The 16,521-nt window shown below is 47.4% G+C and overlaps 1 protein-coding gene across 1 annotated transcript in view; it reads right to left on the reverse strand.

The window, feature by feature from the left end:
• Positions 1 to 220: 220 nt before the first annotated feature.
• STK10 (serine/threonine kinase 10) overlaps positions 221 to 16,521 on the reverse strand; it is a 73,099-nt gene continuing 56,798 nt past the window's right edge. The window contains exons 10-19 of the mRNA XM_077823738.1: positions 11,931 to 12,061; positions 9,285 to 9,408; positions 7,774 to 7,953; positions 7,426 to 7,518; positions 7,129 to 7,258; positions 6,588 to 6,712; positions 5,401 to 5,589; positions 4,286 to 4,411; positions 3,793 to 3,906; positions 221 to 3,675 (exon numbers count right to left, since the gene is read on the reverse strand). Coding sequence (XP_077679864.1) covers positions 3,535 to 3,675; positions 3,793 to 3,906; positions 4,286 to 4,411; positions 5,401 to 5,589; positions 6,588 to 6,712; positions 7,129 to 7,258; positions 7,426 to 7,518; positions 7,774 to 7,953; positions 9,285 to 9,408; positions 11,931 to 12,061 — 1,353 coding nt within the window. The 3' untranslated portion in view covers positions 221 to 3,534. The remainder of the gene's footprint in view (positions 3,676 to 3,792; positions 3,907 to 4,285; positions 4,412 to 5,400; positions 5,590 to 6,587; positions 6,713 to 7,128; positions 7,259 to 7,425; positions 7,519 to 7,773; positions 7,954 to 9,284; positions 9,409 to 11,930; positions 12,062 to 16,521) is intronic.

Consider the following 16,521-nt stretch of genomic DNA (forward strand, 5'->3'; position numbering starts at 1 on the left):
ATGGAGATTCTGCTTTGCAAGGTTCATAGCTCAGAAGGGGTATCACAGAGTCCCCTCACACAGAGAAACCCAAGTATACATGCAGAAGGCTAACTCTGCCAATCTGAAGCCAAGTTCAGAGAGTACACAGAATGTTAGACACAAACCCAGTATCTCCCTTTGTTACTTTATTAGATTATTATTCAGAGTGACTGTCCCACTGAAGACACTTTACAAAATATTTCCAAAAAAACCTTTTATTCAAAGTCACATACAAATGACATCCCCTCCCCACAACAGACAAAAATAAGTTGGTTTTATTTGCCTTAAAAAAAAGGTTACTTCCAAAGAGGGGAAAAAAATCTGGCCCTTAAAAGGAAGAACAAGCTTCCTTTAAATGTTGCAACTGTAAAACGCACTTCACTGCTCTCCTTTTAGAGATCAGTATTGCACTTTTGTAAAGCTACAGTGCACCTATACAGCAATCGAGAGGCAGCAAATGGCATCAGAAAAAAAAAGAGTTCCCAACCCCAGGTTAAGAAAATGGCAACAAAGTTACAGGTTCCCAGCCACCAATAAGATGAACTGATGAGTGAATGACTGTTGATTTACAAAGAGCTGGCATATCCCATTCAAGCTGGAAGCCCCCATAAGTTGTCCCCATCATCTGCTGCTGCACAACATACAAATCAAACTCTTGCCCAAGCTAGGAGTAAGTCTAGGTCTGACTGATTCTTCAGCATGGAGTTCGGAGAAGCACCTGTCTAGAATATTGTGTTCATGTTTTGACATGTTCCTCCTCTCTGTATTTCCAGCATAAAGATTTAAACCGGAAAAGTATCTTATGTGTAGGTATTCCAGAAAGTCCTTCCAATGATCAACATTTCAGCCACACACGCATTCAAGATGAGGGGGCGGATTCCAATCGCAGGGACACTAGTGATTTCACAGAGTTCCTCTAAATTTTACAGCAGCAAGACTGAACAAGAAATGGCCCCAGGGCTACTGTAAGGTATTTCTAACACTATCAGAAGGCTCAAGTCAACCCAGGTCCTTCTTCAAAGACAACTCACTTCCTTCATTCCTACATTGACTCCCAGACAGACAACATCACCATACAGGATGGTACATCATGAAGGCACAGCTGATACGTAGGGAAATGGACCAGTTATACTGCAGATAGAGGTAAACTAACCATTTCAGAAAAGGTGCTGAGTAGTGAGTAAAAAACAAAAAAATGAGGACCCCGAGGTCTCAGAACGCATGGTGCTTTGAGAGAGGATACAAGCAACTATGCAGTTCTTCTGTGTTCATTTCTTTTTCTGCTGAAGTATCAGTCAAGCCTCCACTATGTATGGCTGGCTGCTTAGGTCAGTCTGTCAGAGATACTGGGAGCAAAGTAATAAAATAGTAATACCTTTAATTTCATAGGGAACTCAGAACAGCTAAGAGGACACAAGTTTTCAGGAAACTGAAAGATACTTTTTAAAAATTCTAAATGGATAGAAAATGTCCCCCTCTTTGGTACAAAGCTGTTTTGAAACTTACACCTTTGAGCTGCAAAGTCTTTCAACGTCCCATGTATTTAGGATTCTACGCTAACATACGTGTCTCCTCAAGCTGGTGCTACCTAGCAGAGTTAGTGAGTCTCTTGGGACACCACCTGAGATGACGACACAGTTGCTCTTAGGTGGAATATTTTTTCTAAGGATACCATGATTGGAAGATATGATTTAAGCATAAAATGACAATGTGGCACACAGACCAAAGGAAGCAAAAGCTAACTGCTACCAAATGATGCTCTGTGATCAGACAGTCACACAAGGGATAGAATGCTACATATCAAGGTGCTCTGTACTCTTGTCAAAATCAGAAAGCAGCTGTATCAGAAACACAAGATTCACTTGCTACTCTGCTGATTGGAACAGTATAAGGAGACTGGCCGTAGACTGGATACCTTGGGACTTCTCAGGATTGGCAGTGCCTAGGCTTGGATAAGGGAATCTTACTCCTACCCAGTCGCTATTACAAAATGCATTTGTGTCAATTAAACAGAGATGCAGACCATCATGGTGCCAATCTGTGTGTTGGGGATGGAGAGAGACTGTGATTTGCAGCATCGTGTGGACGTGGGTGAAAAAAGGTAGACTGAACTTGAGGTACAACTGCCCTATCTAGTTTTGTACAACCCCAACCCCTGGCAGGAAGCCAGAAGAATGTGAGATAAAGTCATGACAAGTCTTTGCAAAGTCTTTGCTTAAGAAGCTTAGGCATCACTTCTGGAAGAAGTTACTCTATACAGCTACAAGCCAGCCGGAGGTGTCAATTGCATCTTCCCCTATCACCAATTTAAGATCCAGACTGCCTGGGTCTTTGCCAGTTTCAATCCTTTGAAACTAAGCTTTGCAGCAAGTAATTTGTGTTGCAAAGGTCTGGCTGGCTAATCTACATGCTCCAAAAATGCACAGCACTTTCCGAACTCCAGCTTGTGCACGGCTCTGAGGGCTGTTAAAAGTCTTTTCTGGAAGCAGTAACCCCCCATATAGAAGGCACATGATCACTACTGACACCTCAGTGTGTTGAACTGAGTAAAACCATGAACCTCTCCCCGCTCCTCCTTCCAACCATAACCTTTCTTAGTCAGCAAGAGTTTTAGGCTGGCCTAGCAGCTTAGCTGTGATGCTTCATACTGCCCTGTGTGACAGCCAGGTTTGATTCTTAGACACCATACCCCACACAGTCCTGCGGGGTCAGCGAGTGCCACAGAGTAGCTAGGAACCTGAGGGGGAGCCGTGCCACTTAACAGCAACTCCCAGGGCAAACAAAGGAAAAGCAGACACATTTCAGCGGGGGAGCCCAGCTAGTCCCCCAGGGTTTAAATTGGGAGGAAAAACTGCTGAACCCCTTTCGAGCAACCAGAGGAGATGGAGACCACAATAAAACGCAGGTAACTCTGCTTTGCGTTTTGTAAGAAAACCATCTGAACCTTTGTAGGCCTCACGGATCCAGGAGGCCAGGGTAGCATCACACAGTACTAATGCTGACGAACTGCACCCAGCCACTGCCCTGGCAACAAAGAAGGGCAGGAGGTAGCCACGAAGAACAGGGATGTTTAAATAACCACTCTGAACAGCATTTGAGCCCCTCTAACACCTCTCATGTCCATAGCATTTGTTGCTCCAATCTAGGATTGTACGCAGCATGGGCACCAGGCTCATCCACAGGATAAAGAGTTCAGCAGACAGCACGAGTAGGATCACGGGCAGAGCCCTGCCAGCTCTCCCGGCAGGGAGTGTCACTGCAGCTCTTCTAGAAGAGTGAGCCAGCCCCAGAAAATGCCACCTCTGCTCAGAATCAAGCTGATCTCCCACAGTGTCAGAGAGAAGTAGCAGGAGGCCGTATTTCTCTCAGGCAGAGCAGAGGGACAGAAGGGCACTGCTCTGCGGGAGGCTGGTGTGTCACTGAGAGGGTTCCAGCAGTTCTGAGTTGCTTATCCACAGCTAACCAAGGTAGAGCGAGCGCCAGCTAGCTTGCCGGCCTGCCCGGATCCAGGCGTTATGAGCACTCTGCAGAGCTGAAGGGAACGAACTTGACAGGTTTGTTTGGGGATGCTGGGGTTTGACCATCTGCCTCCTCGCTCAGTCTGAAGAACATCTCCTGCTCCCACTTCTTCTGGTTCAGCTCGTCCTCCAGAGCCTTAATGCAGAAAAACAAAAACAAGAGAGTTGTACTTGCGGTCACATGCCGTCACTGTATTGACACAACCCCTGCCAGCCAACCAGGCCCCAGTGGCCTGCATGCAGGGAATGTTACCTTCTTCCGTGGCCTCAGCATATCCCGCCAGTCCTTCAGGTGCTGGTTGTGGTTTTCATCCAGGGCCTTCAGCTTCTGGGTCTCATGTTCCACCAAGAGGTGACACTTCTCATTCTAAATAAAACAGCCAGAAGAAGGTATAAGGAGTCTGTGGGCGGACTGTATCAAGGAGACACTAGAACCATCCCACTCTACATGCCCCAGATGAAATGGAGACCCCTCTCCACCCAGCCTCATCCTATGGTTTTACACCACTTCTGCTGAACCTTAGGCAGCTCAGAGCTCTGAACTATGATCACATGTTTAAGGGAACCCTCTAATAGGAACAGGTGGGAGGGTTTAGTCAACCTGAACTGCCAATTCCCGCAACCCTATTTCTCACAGCAGCCAAGACCCCTCCTCCGTACAGGCAATGCTAGTGGAATGGTGCTCTCCCCCACTCAGCCTATACGTCTGGCTGCATACGTGCAGCTCTGCCGCAGTGTCAGGTTACCTGCAGTTGCTGCAGTTCATTCGCGTTGCTCTCACACTGGGCACTCATTTCCTTCATCTGGAACTCATGTTTCTGCTGCTGCTGCTGCCGCTCTGCCTTTTGCCGCTTTTCTTCCTGCTGAGCAAACTGGAACAGAAAGCAGGCCCCAGGACCCTCAGTCACCCAAGCGCAGAGGCTGGCTAAGAAGTTAATGAGCTGACACCATCAAAGGAATAAAGAGCCAAGGTGGGGGATGCTTAAATGCTCAGTTTAACTGTGACATCCATATATAACCCATTCAAAACAACCTGGCCAAAACTCAACCCCAACTCCACAGAGTCAGGCGAGAGCTGGTGATCAAAACAGGTGCTCTTTTAATTGAGCAAATTTAAAATGAGGCTCCAGCTCTAGCCTGGAAAATAAACATATGATGGACCTAAATATAGTGGTTGCTGGCACTCCCCTAGGCTGCCCCAGAACATCCCAGACCCACGTGGACATACAGTACCCACACGCAGGTATTTTTATGTGAACAAGAGCTCATCCTGGAAGTGATCCACTTCATTGTTAAGCTGCTGGGCCTGCAGCAGGCCTGTTATGCTGCTGTTATTCTACTGAAAATCCACTGAGCGGTTGGACGAGCTGGGGGCATTCAGCAGCAACCCCAGATCCGAGGAGCAGTTTTCACCTCAGGCTCCTAACACTAATGAACGTGGTCAATTCATTTGAACAGGAGATGAGAAATCGTTTCCCTTACTCCTTATAATGGGACCTGCAGGGACGTGGCTGGGTTCTGGGGGTTTAGGAGCGCACATCCCACTGACTTGTTCTAAGTCACTTAGGTGCCGCCTTTGGAAATCCCTCCCTGAGTGTAGGACTCTGCACTACTTTGATACAGGCTTTCAAGGGTTACAGGAGGACCAACAAGTTATACCACTGCTTTCCCCCCACAGGGCATATCAATGCTGCCCCCTTAGTTTCCCAGGGTGGGCTACAGTTGAAAGATGGCTGGCGTTTCCCTCTAGCACTGCTATGTCGCCTGCAAAGCACTGCAGTGCTCCACCTCTAGGCCATGGGGGAAGTTTCCATAGCACCATGTGTTCTGCAGCATTACCACTTGGCTCAGTGAGCCTGACCTGTTTTATCTTCTCCCTCTGTTCTGACATGCTCCCGCTGGAGTTTATGTGGAGGCTCTTCTTATACATGGCCATGCGGGTCTTCCCTTCACTCCTCTGGATTTTGGGGAGACGACCTTTCTCCTGCTGCTGCCGAATCCTCAATTGCTCTATCATTCGCTGGTTATACCGTTGCATTTGCTCCCGCTCCTGGAACAGCAAAGCCGAAAGGGAAAGAAAGCAAGGTCAGCAAAGAGAAAAGGCAGGTCAGGCCGATGGAGAGCATGAGGGTGGTTACCGTGCTGAGGAAAGGTGGAGAACACCACAGCACTGGTGACTAGAACAAAAGCTCCTCCCTAGGGCTATAGGAAAACAATGTGAGGGAGGCTGTCAAACAGGCCACGGGAAAAGCGGGGGATGGAGGTTAAGATGAAGAAAAAGTGGCAGCCCACAACAGGGATTCAGATCTGTCTGAGCTGCCATGTGCTCCCTTCTGAATCCGTGACATGGCCTGGTGGGCAAGGATTCCCCATGCTCCAGGTGGGAGTGGGGCCCCTCCCATCACAAAGGGAGAAATGAAGACACAGCTGATCATGGGCAAGATGCAAAGAGCCAGAATCTGAGCAGATAGTTCTCCAGGTAATTTGTATCATGGCAACATTCCAGGTGCAGAAACACAGGTGCAGTGCTATCCTTGTCCCTCAAGGGTGGCAGGTGGGCTCTTCTCCACAGAACAGCTAGGATCCTCATATGCCAATCCTGATCACAGGTATCTTGCTGAAGGATTTCAAGTGAGTAAGGTTAACTACAAAACCCTTCTGCTTTCATGCAACTATTTCATACTTTCAATTCCCCTGCCATCCTGTAAACCAGCAACAGATCAGAGACTTTCTGGAAATAGCTCATTGTCTAAGGTCTCTAAGCACATGCCTCTCTCCTTAAGGCAACACTCTCACAGCCCAGGGAAGGGATCCCACATATTAGCAACAAAACAGGCTGATATTCACTCCTTGTCCTGTTACATGCCCACTCACCTGCAACAACCACCATCCCCCTTTTCCCATTCCCTTCGCTCTCAGGGGCACGCAGTTCAAAGAGTGGGAATGACAACTCCTTGCAGAACCACCAGGGGCAGGTTCCAGGCAGTGGCTCACTGCCTGGCTGGGTGGCAGAAAGGGTCAAGGTCAGGAAGGGCTGAACTCTGTTACCTTGTCATGCTTTCGGACCAGCTCATGTCTCTGGAGGAAATACTGGTCCTTCAACTGCTGCTTGATAAGCTGGTGTTTCTCCTGTAGGTGGTGCTCTTCTAGCTCCCAGATGGAGGCTTCTCGGTCTAAGGAAGAGGAGAGAAATTAAACACACACACACACACACACACACACACACACACACACGCTCTTCTCCTGAGCTCTAGGGATCCCATTACTCAGGAGCAGTAAAGCAGATGAAGGGGCAATCATACACCACCTCCTGTTTTCCAAGAGGCCCTGGTTGCAAACTATATCTGTGAATTGTCTCTTGTAATTATGAGGTCTAATTGGTTCGTATTCGTAAAGCGCTTTGGAGATTAAACCGCTAACTATTATTATTATTAAACACTCAGGCAGGATCTGGCAAGGCTGTTTATTGCTAAATCTTTCTCCTGCCAGCTTGCAGCTAGGTCAGCATCTGTTGTGTATGAAGAGCCAGCATTGGATAAACCCATCACTACAGCATTTGTTTTCTCCCTCCCCACCCAATCCCACTCACCTCTCATGAGCTGCTGCTTTTTGTTCAGGCACTCGCGCTCCTTGTCGCAGATCTCCTTCCTGTTCTGCACCGTGATATTATTCATAGCCAGCTCCAGATCCTCTTTCTGTTTGGCTACAAACTCTCGTTCCTGGGGGGAGATGGCAGTAAAGTGAGCAGTTTTCCAGCTGTTACTTTACATGCACCTTCGGTATTTTAAGCCCTGTGGCACTTTGAGGTAAGAAGCCAAGTCACCATGTGCCCCTCTCCTGCATCCCTCTGCTCTTTGGTGTGGGGCTAATCCTTTCTTGGGCTTACCAAGACTTGCTTCTTCTGCGCGAATTCCTCTGTCTTCGCCTTCATGCTCTCCTTGCGGACATACCGGGGAAGCTTCTCAACCTCGGTCTTGACCTTTGAGAGAGGAGAAGAGATTTCTCAGTGAGTAACTTAGGCTGAAGCTCCACCTCAGGAGCTGGGCCACAGGAACAATCCTAGGGCGTAAGAGAAAAGCAGAAGCCTCCCACTGAAGACAGCTACGGCTGCCTCTCACCTCCCCACCCTCAAGCTATCCCCTGGGTAAGGATTCTGTGATCCACTCCTGGAAGAAAAGTTCTCCATAACAGCTAACGCATACCAGTTCTTCCCCTATCCCCTTCCCATTTTTACCTCCTTCTTCTTCTGTTTAAGCTGCTCCTGGAATTTGTTGTAGTCTCGTTCCTGCTCAGCACGGATGCGCCTTGCCTCTTCCCGCCGGCGTAACGAGTGATCTTGTTCCATCTTCTCGATCTGCTGCTTCTGTTGACGTTCTAGGTTCTCCAGCTCAGTGTCGTAGAATTTCTTTTTTGCCTATATGGGGGGGAAGAGAACGAGGTTCAGACTAAACCCTCTCTGGGCTCTATTCTTTCTCAAATCAAAAATAGCAAGCACTGAAGGAGTTGAGCCTCTTTTCATGAGTAGACACAAGAAGTTTATGAAAATGAGATACTAATTGTATTGGGCAGAGCCAAGCCTGGGGTGGGCAGGCATTGTGCAAATGTCTCACCCCCAGTTCTGCCGATGCACCTCAATCTTGAGCAGCAGAACCCCCCTTATTCCATCTCTGGCTCAAACAGCTCAGCAGGTGAATTTCTTTCCGGACGTGCAATATCCTTCTAGTAGCGACAGTCCTGGGTAGAGACTGGTGCTGGGAGAAGCCCAAATGTAAGATTTCATGCTCTACATCCCTAGGTAAGCAAACCACTGAAGGACATTGCCTTCTGCAACATTTCACTCTGTCGATACAGACATATCTGTCTTCTTTCTACTCTTGAGTCACACCAGCATTATTCCAGCGTCAGGAGAAACATGGACCCTCGTGGGATATGGTTTGATACTTAAGTGCCTCAGGAGAACTGTAAAGGGAGCACATCTTAATGTTCCTTAATGTGTCACACCACAATGTTGGCAAAAATCTTAGCGAGCAGGTACTTCCTTTTAAGGAGGGATTAAAAACTGGATACCACGTCAAACAGGTCAAGAGTGTCTCTAAATATTTAGGGAAACATGAAATGCATATAGTCCCTCTTGGCCTCCAAGCAGAACTGGGGGTTACTGACAGGACACACTTATCTGCTGGCTCCTGAAAGGTTTTTTAAAAAAACCTGGACTTGGTATAAAAAACATCCATTTATTTCAACCCATGCTGACTTCTCTCCCTTGACCAGGCTCAGCTCGGCACACAGCCTGTAAATCACTGCAGTACAATTCACCTGTATTCATTTTATAGTACCCAAAATCTCACCTATGGGCTCGGCTCTGACACCACCAGAATATGGGGACAAGAGCTGGCCCAGCACCTTCCCTTTGCTATTGGATAGAGTGGGTATAAAGGAAGTTCTGGCCCACAGCAATGGGTTCTGGCAAACAAGCGTAGGGCTGTGGCTCCCATAGGGTTTCCTTGTTGTGCCCTCTCTGAGTGACGCATTCCACCAGCAAAGTGAACGCAGCCAGCATCGCTTCAGAAGAGTGAGCAAGGGTTTAGGATTAGTTTTTAGTGGCTTGCGTAGGCTGGTCAGCAAGGATATTCAATGCCTATTGTTAGAGCACATGGCATCTCTGACTCTGTATCTGAAGAACGGCTGCAAAGGAGAAGTCAAAGCAACCAGGACGTTTAGGTTCACCTTCCCCTTCTCACATACCGTCATTTCTTGTTCAAAGCGCCTCAACATTTGTTCCAGCTGCAGGTGGTGTTTGTTGTTCAGTTGGGTCTGGTTCCGGTGTTCCTCTTTCTGAAGCAGGCGCAGCTCCCGCAACTCCTGCCGCCTAGAAGGGTTAAAAAAAACCACCAGTAAAATTCCAGACTTTGTGCCTTCCCCATGTAGGCAGAATTTGTAAGTGAAATAACATGGGAGCAGAAATAGCATTTTCAATGATTATTCAGCCACAGTGGAAGCCAACCAACCGCACAGGCACCCCACCTAATGATCAGCAAAAGGTTACTGCTTTGAACTTGGGGAGCGAGGTAAATGCAGATTCATTGATTTGCATCCAGGCTCCATGGCACCAGTTCTCTGTCTGTAGGAAGGCAGGATGTTAGCGATATTAACAAGGGCAAGAGGGTCAAATCTTACAGGCAAGATCGATTAGCCAGCAGAATAGCAGTGGAAGCCCCATTGCTTGGGACAGTTAAAACTTGTCTAGAGAAACCCCTTGAAGATATACTTGTAGGAAACAAGCCTTTCCTACCCAGCAGGATAAAACTGGTCTATTACATCCCATCCAGTCTGAATTTATAGTAGTCTTTGCAATACAATTCAACCTGAGTTCGGGCTGCCCTGCCCATCCTGCAAGTTCAGGAGTGAGGGCAGTCCATGACACAGATGGCGGGAAGGGTAATTTTCCCATGTGAACCAAGGAGATGTTACACCTCAGATCTGATCTAGTCATCTGCCTTGCACTGAAGCATCTATTAGGGAGTCCGAGCGTGGTTTGAGTATCACATCCATGCCCATTTGCCAGATTTACAGGCTGGCTCAGCTGGAAACTGATGATGTCCTGGGGTGGGGAGTGTGTGTGTGTGTGTGGGGGGGTGTTCACGGTTTTTAAGTGAAATTCCCAGTGTGACCTTTGCTACAGTGCATTAGCGTTATGCTCTTCAGCACATCACACAGTCTGGGAATCCTGCTGGGAAAACCACTTTAGAGCAATTTCCCTTATCAAAACACACTCACCCCATTAAATCAATTGGCCCAACAAGATTGGCTCCTCTCCACTCCAGCCTTAAAAATCACTATCTTGGCACGTTTCAACAAGCAGCAGGAAAACAACCCAGATATGAAACTTGCAAGTGGGAAAAGATATGCAAAGAAAATGTACTAAACCTGCAGGGCAAACCTTGTGAAATGGCAGCTTTCCCTGAATGCACTTTTGTGCAGTGACATGTGAGTTTTCAACCCGTTCTCTGTCCCACTTACCCCCCCCACACACACACCCAGTAGCGTAGGTAGAGCAGGCCAGTTATGAAAACAGAGGCCCAATTTTCAGTTACTCCTTCCCTGTACTTGGGCAGGAAGACGAGGGTGCAAGGGGGGCTTTAAGCCATCTTTGCATTCCCTGTATTCTAGGGCCCTTGGCACCTGCCTGGCCCTCAGTGCAAGTTGAAGCAGCCTCAAGACTGCTCCAACTTAGAGTAAGTTTCCCATGGCACTTGGGAAACAGACTAGCTGAAGAGAAATGTACCTTATGGGAGCAGGGATAGCTTAGAGCCGGGTCTCAAATTCCAAAGACCACGAGGGCCACATGAGGATTAGTGCATTGGCCTGAGGGCTGCATCACTGACACCCCACCCATTCCCAGCCAATGGGAGCTGTGGGGGGCAGTGCCTGGAAGTGAGAGTAACGCACGGAGCCCTCTGCTCCCCTCCCCCCTCCTAGGGCTGCAGAGGCATGGTTCCGGCTGCTTCAGGGAGCGGTGCGGGGCTCGCGGTGCCACGGGGCACGCAGAGGGGCGCATGGGAGGAGGGGCATGCAGGAGCTTGGTGGGCCGCACTAAAGAACCCACGTGTTTGAGACCCCTGGCTTAGAGACTTGTCATCAAGCAAGGCATATCCTCAGCGGGCCCTCCAGAGCAATGTTGAGGGATCTTGTTGTAACAAAGAATCAGGCCCTGGATTTTTATAAGCCTTTCATTTCACTGTCACCACTAATCATAATGAAACCAGAAACAGCCCTCTCTCCCCACACTAGAATCCTAGAGGCTTGAAGGCTACAAAAATGTAACTGAATCAAAGCTTTCGAGGGCCTGAACATGCCCAATACTAAGTGATCCTCAAAGTTTTACAATTCCTCTTAGTTCTTCCATTGTTAGAAGTATATCTGAGCAAACACAAAAGCCAAGGAACAAAACCATCTTGAGAAGTTTTATTAGTTTATTTTAGTTGAGTTGATGGGTCACACTGACGGCTCTGGAAATGGAAGTAAGCGTATCCACGCAACAGACTTAGCCAAGACAGAGGCAGCGCAAGCTTCCCCCACAGAGCGCCACTGGTAAGCCTCAGCAGAGAATGCGTGGCCCATAAGTGAGAGGGTACCTCAATGTCCAATGTCAGTGTCCAATCCTTAGCCTATACTGGGACTGCCAACAAGGGTGCCAGTGAGGTGGTTTGTACATTGTGGACAGCTGCCCATTGTGAGTTGGCCTGTTCCTATTAACATTTTGCTACCATGTGAAGAATTGAGTTCACTACTGGGTATGTGCTCAGGTGAAAGGCTCTGTGTCCCATTGTTAGTCCTAGGAGCCAGCCAAGCCAACCCTCCCAAATTCCCAGTGACCAATTTCCAACTTGCCTGAGGAATCTCATCTCTTCATCTTTCTTCTCATCCTCGCTGATGATCTTGGAGGTGGTGATACTCACTTCCACTCCATCCACCACAAACTTCCGGGTCCGTTTCAGTGTCTTGTTGTGCATCCTGGAATCCTAACACATAGTAGGAGAGAAGGAAAAAAACGAAAACAAAAAACACGAGAGGTCATGAAATGAAATTCTAGGTTACTGTTTAACACACACTGTGAGCTGAAGCTGCGCCAGTGCCTTGTATGACAGCCAAGCACTATGGCCAGAGATCTCAAAATAATTCCATTAGCATTTTTAATAAAAGAAACATCAGCCTCCCAAGAGAATAAACAGAACTCATTCAAAACTAAGCATACAGCTTTGCCTCATTTATCCTGCAAATCCACACTGTGCTCTCATTTATTGTTAAAATGAAATATTGGGATCATATTAGGATAGTCAGCATCCTCAGTACAAAAGCATTACTTAAAAGAAAAACAGAAGCAATCCAACAATTGTAGAACTCTCTTCTCCTTACCTACCCATATAGATGGCTGACGTCAGGGTCCCTCTTGTTCATACCATGAGACTAAGGCATAAAGAATCTATGAATGTAGGCATCCACAGACAGGACATTTGTGACCTTTCCCTTTTTAAGTCGGTGACAGCTTGTTGAAGGTCCTAGGGCTATGTCTACACTGCACTTAGACACCCACGGCTGACTCTGGCTTGTGAGGCTTGGGCTGCAGGGCTGTTTAATTGCTGCATAGACGTTTTGGCTCGGGCTGCAGCCCAAGCTCTGGGAGCTTCCCACCTTGCAGGGTCCTAGAGCCCAGTCCCAAATGTCACACCACAATTAAACAGTTCCTTAGCCCGAGCCTGCTGGCATCAGCTAGCTGCGGGTTTTTAACTACGGTATAGATGTACCCCGAGTCACTGCAGCTCCCACTAAATGCAACAAGAGCTGCAAACACTCAGCACCTTCAAAAGTCAGGACATAAATTCCTAACTGGTGCATTTAGAATGATATCCAGCTTTGTCTGCTGGATCAGAATTTGGGTCCCTATATTGCTAGGGATTTATACTTTGCTAATCACCGGCAGCTCTGAGCTCCTTACAGGGAAGAAGCAGAACAAACAAATCTTTGGCTCACTTTCCCTAGTACAGGTAGAGACAAGCGTTTTTGCTCTCTCGTTCAGTGGTGCAGTAGGCTGCAGTTGCCATCTGTTCTTACAGAGGCACTGAATACGGTTAGGCTGGAGGATAGGGCCCAGTGACTGAATTTCTTTGTCATGAATGTGGGAAGGAAATGACATAAGCCATGTGGCATTTTGGAAGGTGGCCATAGGGGTGGAAGGAGCAGCAGGAGGGTGAAAAAGAAAGGAAGAGGGGAAGGCTAGAGTGAGTCAATTCTTTTACCTTCCCCAGCAATAATGACTACGTTAGGGGAAAAAAAGGTTGCAAGAGCTTCCAGTGAGCCTGAGAAGCCCAAAGTTTACTGGGCCCACCAAGAGCTTGTTGCTCAATTCAGCAACGAAGGGAACAATCAAAGGACTTGTTTATATGAAGGAGTTGCTCCTGTATAACTTAAATCTGTTTTCAAACCAATACATGGGTGCAAAAGGCTGCCTGGGTATTCTTGTCTAAGACTAGCTTCATCTGGTTTAAGTCAGTAAGCAAACTACTTAAGCTAAAAATCAAGAGAAGGTACCTGTAGCCTAAATTACAGCCAAATAGCTATGTTAAGAGAACATGATGGTTGCAAAGCCAAACATTCAGAGGTTAGGAAATGCCAGAATTAAGGTTGCCCAGGCTACCTTAATTTAGTCCATTTCTGCATATGTATTATGGTATAGTCTTTAATTACGTGATCACACACTATTTTTCCTGCTTCATTCAGTGCACAGGACGCACAGTGCTCAGTTACTGAGCAGATATTCAATATCTCCGTGTGGCCTCATGTCTTACTACCTGCATAGCATTCAAATTCCTGCTCTAATGCAGAATTATTAATTTCCTCGAGGGCATTTCTGTGGTGCTCAGCACTATAGTACTCAAGTGCTTTCCAAAGATTAGTGAGTTTGTTTTCACAATACTCCAGAGAGAGGCAGTGTGGCCTAGCGGATAGAACACTGAACTGGAACGCAAGACCTGGTTTCTAGTCTGGACTCTGCCACTGGCTTGCTGGATGACCTTGAGCAAGTCACCTTTACCTCTCTGTGCTTCAGTTTCCCCACCTGTAAAACAGGAATAACGATACTGACCTCCTGTGTAAAACTCTGAGATCTAATGACGAAAAGTGCTCTACAAGTACCAATATCATCATCATTCCATTCTACAGATGGAGAACTGAGTCAGAAATTAAGGTCAAGTGTCCACTAATTTTAGGTGCCCATCATGAGATGCTTGGGCCCGATTTTTCACTGTACTTAGCATTATATAGCTCTTTATATGTTTAGAGCACAGCTCCCATTGACTTCATTTGCAGCTGAGTGCGCTCAGCCCTCAGAGTAACATGCTGGGCACTCTGAAAATAAGGAACACACAGTTAGAGGCACCTGTGAAGAGTCCGGGTTAGCTGACTTGCACAATGTGACATAGAAATTGTGAAGTAGGGGCAGAATCCAATTCCGTGGGTATTTACTGACAGCAGAGGAATGTTGAGACACAGGACTCTCAGGTTCTGATCTAGGTTCTGAAGGGGAGTGTACCCCTAGTGGCCAAAGACCCTTCTGTCCCTATTTCCTCCAGCCTGTGTCCTCATCCCAGTCTCCCCTCCACAATCTCCAGCTCCTTGTCTTAGTCTCCTTGCCTAGCTAGTCCCAGCCCTACCCCCCTGGTCCCTAACCTCGTTACCAGAAAAGACTGAACCATTCTTGCTGATGTTTCCAAAAAGATTCAACCCAAGGCAGACATCCAGCATGGAAAATTTCAGCCAAAATGGTATGTCTGGCAAAGAGTTATAAGCAACTAAAACCAAGGTCTTATAATGGAAAGTGTTAGGCAAGCTTGACTGTAGGTGTCTTTACAGCTCAGACTATAATAAGGGCATCCACACACAGGTAACTGCACAGGTTTAGTGACATTGGTTTAAATTCACACACTGAATTATTTCAGTGCAACTTTCCACATAGACAAGCCCTTAGTCCTGTATGATTCAGTGCAATGCGCATGAGGCTCCATCTAAGCAACAGCACATGTACGTGTTGAGATTCCATCTGGAGGACGACGAGCAGGCAGTGAAGACCCCCCATGTCCCTCAGCTGCCCCCGGCATCTGTTCAGTATATGAAACAAAACAGATAAGCACAGCCACTTCCCCTGAATGTAAATCGGAGCCGCCTGGAAGTCCCAAAGCATGCCGGAAACATCCTCTGCAGAGCACAGGCTAACGGATCCCCTCCCCACTGCCCAGCTGGGAGGAAGGGAATTCAGCACACAGACCTCAATCCAGAAGGACTAAACATGTGAATGGGGGGGCTCAACACCTCTCACAATCAGGGCACAGAGAGGAAGTTTGTGCCTGAGCTCTGCTTTCACATGAGAACTTTTAAAAGAGCCACTAAAAGCCACACTTGCAATTGGTTGCATACTAGGCAAAAAGGAAAAGTTCTACACAAGTTTGTAGCAAAATGGCCTTGCCCACTAAGATCTAGAAACCAATGGGGAATTCTGCCGTTACAAGCAATGGTCTAGGAGAGCCAATCAAAGGGCTGGGAACTAGGAACGTTGAAGCCCTAACTTTGGCTCAGACATGGATCCCCCTCTCTGGAGCTGGACAAGTCACTTCACCTTAAGTATATGAGGGGCGGGATTTTACAGATGGGGACAGGGATGCCTCCCCACTTCATGGGAGTATGGCAAGAATTAATGTTCACGCAGTGCTATGAATGGGTCATAGGCTGCATCATGTACAGCTAGTGGGTTGGGGGAAAAGCAGCACAAGACTTCAGATTAGATTCATTTACTAAATTGGTGCCAGAATCCCAAACACGCAGTATGAAAGGTAGAAATCAACCTACTGTCTTGTGGGCCTTTCAGACAGTGTTACTGCTTCCCAGCGAGTACAGTACAGGATCCAAAGCTTTCCACTAGAGCTAGATGTCCTCATTTTTATTCTGAGGGTGCTATCAGTATAGTTAGAGTCACATCTAGCTAAAAACGCAACAGCATCTCTCGTCACTTATTGCTCCCTACAACCCGCCCCCCGTCAGGGAGAACGATTAACACACGTGATACGTTCTTGGCTAGCCTCTGGAAGTGGATCATTTATCACAGGGAGACTAAAGAGAAGGGATGAGACTGCTATACACCAAGAGCCCCCACTAGCAGAACTGTGGACTCCTGGTGGGAAAGTGCCAATTATTCCTCTCCCAGCAGAGAGCAGAGCTGGAGGAGGAATTTTGTTAGGAATGCTATTTGGGCATGTTTCTACACCTGGAAACCATCACTCGCACAGACAACTGGACAAAGATCTTGTGCAATACACACATTTGTGGCTCTCCAAGTCACATTGCACCTGGCTTCTCCTTCCAGGACTCAGCAAATAAAGTCACTTCATTTATTTTGTGTCCTCGATCAAAGCAATACTGACCCTTCACACTG

The sequence above is a fragment of the Eretmochelys imbricata genome, chromosome 8 (assembly GCF_965152235.1).
Source record: "Eretmochelys imbricata isolate rEreImb1 chromosome 8, rEreImb1.hap1, whole genome shotgun sequence".
NCBI classification, from domain to species: domain Eukaryota; kingdom Metazoa; phylum Chordata; order Testudines; family Cheloniidae; genus Eretmochelys; species Eretmochelys imbricata.